General features: G+C 34.8%; 1 protein-coding gene across 1 annotated transcript; it reads left to right on the top strand.

The window, feature by feature from the left end:
• The first annotated feature begins 2,874 nt into the window (after positions 1-2,874).
• CML11 (calmodulin-like 11) lies at positions 2,875-5,213 on the top strand. Its single transcript, XM_006838849.4, has 4 exons — positions 2,875-3,241; positions 4,270-4,427; positions 4,585-4,665; positions 4,858-5,213. The coding sequence occupies exons 1-4, from the start codon at positions 3,166-3,168 to the stop codon at positions 4,990-4,992; spliced, it is 450 nt and encodes a 149-aa protein (XP_006838912.1). The 5' UTR covers positions 2,875-3,165; the 3' UTR covers positions 4,993-5,213.
• Positions 5,214-5,540: the final 327 nt, after the last annotated feature.

The raw sequence follows: 5,540 nt of genomic DNA, 5'->3' as shown, positions 1-5,540 counted from the left end.
TCGGATTGATAAAGATACAGAGTATGCAAACAAAGTTTTTTCTGAGCATTTATTGAGTTTCGGTATTATACACCAAATATTGTGTGTTGCAACACCTCAGCAGAATGGAGTTGTTGAAATAAAAAATAGATACCTTTTGAAAGCTACAATGTCTTTAATGTTTCAGATGCATGTTCCAAACATTTATTGATCTGAAGCTGTTTTAACTACTTGCTATTTGATTAACAGACTTCCAAGTAAAATTCTTAAGGATAAATCTCTCCTTGAAATTTTGGAAAATATAAAATTTGATTTGTCCAATTTGCGAGTATTTGGATGTGTCTTATGTTCATGTGGCTAGGCACAACCGGGATAAACTTGATAAATGTTCTAGTAGATGTATTCTTCTTGGATACTCATCTACTCAAAAGGGATATAAATGTTATGATCCCATAACTAGAAAAATGCATATTTCCAAATATGTTCAATGTGTTGAAACATAGTCATATTTCCATGACACATTGAAAAATGGTTTAGAAAATAAGACCCAGGGGGAGTGTTCAAGATGTCATTAGCACCAGTGATGCGTCCAACATACTTGGAACAAATCATGATGATCAAGCCGAAGCTAAAGATACCTCTAAAACTTACCAAACTGGTTTTGAAGAAGAAGACTCCATTGTGGCTGTGGCCTCACTTGATCCCCCATTGCACATGTCTTCTTGTATATCTCAACCTTCCTCTAGACTACTTTACAACTAATTTTCAAAATGCTCTTTCTCAACCTGTGTGGATGAAGGCTATGAAAGAAAAACTTCAAGCACTTGACAAGAACCATGCTTGGAACATTGTCAAGCTGCATAAAGGGAAGAAAGCGGTTGGATGTAGATGCATTTATAAAATCAAATATAATAGTGATGAGTCAGTTGAGAGGTATAAAGCTAGGTTCGTAGCCAAATGATTTACCTAAACTTATGAAGTCGACTATAAAGAGATTTTTGCACCAGTTGCTAAAATGAATATGGTTTGTGTTATTTGTCTATCACATTTAATTGTGGATAGTCTCTGCATTAGATGGATATTAAAAATGCCTTCTTACATGGTGACCATCACGAAAACGTCTAAAGAAAAGGAGAGATGATTTGTATGCAAATTAAAGAAGGCTTTATATGGACTTAACTAATCACCTCGCGCATAGTATGCTAAATTCAGCTCAACCTTGATGAGCGTCAGGTTTCTTAGAAGTTCAGCCGATTTTTTGATGTTCACAAAAAGGGGAACTTTTGGTACAACAATTATACTCATTTATGTTGACGATATTATCATTACAGATAATGATAAAGAAAGCACCATGAAACTTAAAAAAATATTTTTACAAGAAACTTGATATCAAGGATCTTGATCAACTAAAGTATTTTCTCGGCATTGAAGTAATACATTAAAAAAAGGGACTATTCATTTCTCAAATGAAATATGTATTAGATCTATTGAAAGAAACTAGGAGTTAAACTCGTTGACACTCTTATTGATATTAATTACAAACTTAATTCAACAAATTGAAAACCTCTTGAAGTTGTGGGCCGCTTTCATAGACTTGTGGGCAGATTGATTTATTTGATTGTGACACAACTAAATATAATGTATGCGGTTAGTCTTGTGAGACAATTTACGCATGCTTCTAGATCATGTCATATGTAGGCGGTCGATAGGATTCTCAAATATCTCAAGTCGTCACGCGGCAGAGGTGTTTGGTTGAAACCGAATGGTCACACTAATATTATTGGTTATTCTGATGTTGACTAGGCAGGTAATCCAATTGACAAGAGGTCCACTACCAGTTATTGTACATTGGTCGGTGGAAACTTAGTTGCTTGGAAAAGCAAGAAACAAAATGCAGTTACTCGATCCATTGCAGATGCTGCATATAGAGCTATAACTTTAACTACAAGTGAATTGATGTGGCTAAAATACCTACTTCGAGATATGGGGTTCCCAACGGTCAATCCAATGAAGATGTTTTGTGATAATCAAGAAGCTATGCATCTTGTTTTTCATGAAAGAACCAAACACATAGAAGTTGATTGCCTCTTTGTGAAAGAAAAAGTTTAGTAAAAAATTATTAATACTCCTTATGTTCGAAGTGAAGACCAACTTGCAGACATGTTTACCAAAGCTATTGCAAATACAAAGTTCCATCAGATACTGTCCAAGTTCGGTTCCATTGATATCTACGCACCAACTTGAGGGAGAGTGTTGACAGTTATAGAAACCATATATTTAATTTCCTATCCTGTATATTACAAGATATTAAATTTATTATATTGAGTTATCTTGTATATTACAATACATTAAGTTGCTTGTATTGAGTTTTCTATTATTACTATTGTAAATCTTTGATAAACTAGAGTACTTCATTATGAATGAGATACTGATTTACTCTCTATGGACGTAGGCATTATGTCGTGTTGATTCTTCATCTCTCTCTCTGGTCTCTATTTTTTTAATTACAAATTCTATTTATTGCAAATTCTACAGAGACATATGTTTGACAAACCCCAGAGGTGTGTGTTATAGCGTATGTGTGCGTGAGAGAGAGATTTTCATATACACAAGAGGTGTGTGTTATAGCGTATGTGTGCGTGAGAGAGAGATTTTCATATACACAAGGTATGACTTGATTGGAACCCATGATTTTCTTAGTAGAACTGAGTGGTTTCTTCGGGGTACTGAAAAGGCCGTTAGAATTTATTAACAAAGTGGGCAAGCGAGATTTTCCCTTGGGAGTGGCACGCCCGATATTTGACGAGAAAATGATGGGCATTTTGGGTCACGTTTTAGTACAGTTGGAAGGGTAGGCATGAGTGGGTATTATAGTCAATTTTCTTGAATTTTCTTTTGAACGTAGGGAGCAAGAACAGCAATGAAGAAGAATTCAGCAGCTCTCAATGTCATCTGACTCTCAAGTTTTCTCTCACTACAAAACTAAGAGAAAATAAAATTACGAGAACAAAAAAAAAAATTCAATTCTACGCCTACATAAACCCCACACACGCTCACCGCAAAAACAAAAGCTTTCCCGATCCTTCCTCTCAGCTTCTTAGTCTCCTCTTTCATCTCTCTTCTTCTTCATCTATCTCTTCACTCTGAGAAACATAAACTTCTTCTTCTCTCTCTACTCTCACAGTTATGGCTGAACCGTTGACTCAAGAGCAAATTACAGAGTTCAAGGAAGCCTTTTGTCTCTTCGACAAAGATGGAGATGGTGAGTTTTTCTACCCAATTTTTTTTTATCAGTTATCATTCTCTCTCTCTCTCTCTCTCTCTCTCTCTCTCAGAGTTTCATAAAGTTTGCAATAGCTGGGAATCAAGGGCCATTTCAAACAAATTATCTCTGAAATAGAACTGAATGCTGATTCTTTTGCAATATGATAGCCATTTTTATGAGGCCATGGATGGTTTTGGTCTTTTGGACAAATGGACAGTGTTTTCATTTCTTCAAGATATTAGTGACAAGGGTCTGGGCTTTCCTTGAAAGAAATAAGCCCCTGTTTTTGCTGTTTTGAGTGTTTTTTTTAATCATCTAGTATCCATGTGTATTTTTTGTAGAGTGATTTACACAGGAACCCTATTTTTTTTAAAAAAATACAAAATCCTCTCTTTATGAGAATAAACTAGAAATTACAAAGGTAGGCTATTCCCCCTTTTTTGATTCTTTTTAAAATTGCCCTTTGGTTTAAGGATAGAATCATCGGTTTAAATTTTACTTTTTTTTTTTTATATATATATATATATAGCTTTTTGTTAGTAGGGCAGTGCCCCATGCTTTAGGGCGGCACCTTACTAACAAAAAAAAATAAAAATCGAGGATATCGTTGGACCGTGGGGCCATTATGGAAAAAAAAAACAACAAGTTGGTCAACCTTCTTTCTATTTCCTACCTATATGGAGCATAAGTATTTTGGAAAAATTTTTAAGGTCCGTACTTAAATCACTCTTCTTTGTAAAAATCGACACATCCTTGTTTGGAGGTCTGAGTGGGCTTTTTTGCGACAAAGTTATCATTATTGTTTGAGAAATTTATCACAGTCCATATAAGATATCAGCTCTTTAATATGTTATGATTTAATTTAAAAAAAGTCATCAACATACGAGCATGGCCTGGAACAGTTGAAAAAGGGTAAATTGACAAATTATTGAGAAGTTAGGTGCGCTTGGTAAATTTCCATTGCTGTTATTGTTGTTGTTATTATGTGTTTTTTATTTGTATTTGTTCGGATTATGGTTTCTTAGGGCGAATCACTCTAGAGGAGCTAAAGACCGTGATCGTATCATTAGGCCAAAATCCAACCGAGGAAGAGCTGCACGATATGATTAGTGAAGTTGATGTAAATGCTAATGGTAGCATTGAGTTTGGGGAATTTCTGCATTTAATGGCAAGGAAAATGCAGGTAAATCTCTTTACATAGATAACAAAGAATTTGTTACAGATAACTGCTGGCAGTTTTGAAAAACAGTAAACATGTAGCTTTCTTCGTTTAAATTTTTTAATATTTGTATATATAGTAAATTTCGAGCTGAAAGCCTTGAAGGAATTATCGCTTGCAGGAGACGGACGCTGAGGAAGAACTCCTGGAAGCGTTTAAAGTGTTCGATAAGGATCAAAATGGATATATTTCTGCAACTGAGGTGATCTTTCTATCTCACATGAAGTCATAACTATATTTCCTAGTAAATGTTTTACGTGACCCAATTTGTGATATTTTTTCTGAAAATGTTCTATGGACCTTATTGATAAATTTGTGGTTTTGGAAACGATTTTTTGTGATATTGAGGCCCAAATCTTGGATTTAATAATTCAAGTTTTTCTAATTTGGGCAGCTAAGGCATGTTATGATCAACCTCGGCGAAAAACTCACGGATGAGGAGGTCGCCCAAATGATCAGGGAAGCCGATATGGACGGTGATGGGCAAGTGAATTTCGAAGAGTTTGTTAGGATAATGATGGCTGCTTGATCAAAAGGATCAACTAGCCTTAGCAAATTTGGAATCATTCATTCATGGTGCTTCCTCATGGTGATGGTGGTGATGTTTGGGTCCATCAGCTCAGTTTACTTTTTATTTGTTTGTTTGCAAATTGTCCTAGGCTAACTCTTTCTTTTCCAAGGATCAAAAGTACGTAAATCTTTGTCAATATGTGAATCAATCAATAAACTTTGCAAAACTACGTTCATATACCTTTTTGAATTATAAAAGTGGCCCAGTGAAGAACGCATTCATGTACAACTTAATCCGCTGTTTGTATGGTAACATGATACAGGAAAAGGACAAGAAAATGCATCAAATCTAAGTGACCCTATTGGGTACACGAGACATTGCTAGTACGGTAACACATTTTTGTAAAACACATTTCTTCATACCAATTCAAAATATGACCTTAATATTCAAAAAAAAAAAAAAAAAAAAAAGAAAAAAAAGAAAAGAAAGAGGAAACTCAAAAGATGACCTGAAAAATGTTGATTTCTCTTCATACAATTTAAAAAGAAAACCCAACTGATACGTTT

The sequence above is a fragment of the Amborella trichopoda genome, chromosome 3 (assembly GCF_054954075.1).
Source record: "Amborella trichopoda isolate Santa Cruz 75 chromosome 3, AtrichopodaSantaCruz75HAP2 v2.0, whole genome shotgun sequence".
NCBI lineage: Eukaryota > Viridiplantae > Streptophyta > Magnoliopsida > Amborellales > Amborellaceae > Amborella > Amborella trichopoda.
This window is presented reverse-complemented; position numbering and strand designations above follow the sequence as displayed.

Excerpts from the sequence above, each read along its gene's own strand:
- CML11 (XM_006838849.4), top strand. The coding sequence starts at position 3,166 with ATGGCTGAACCGTTGACTCAAGAGCAAATTACAGAGTTCAAGGAAGCC. Across the intron at positions 3,242-4,269 it reads CTTCGACAAAGATGGAGATG|GGCGAATCACTCTAGAGGAG; the intron begins GTGAGTTTTTCT and ends ATGGTTTCTTAG. Across the intron at positions 4,428-4,584 it reads TAATGGCAAGGAAAATGCAG|GAGACGGACGCTGAGGAAGA; the intron begins GTAAATCTCTTT and ends TATCGCTTGCAG.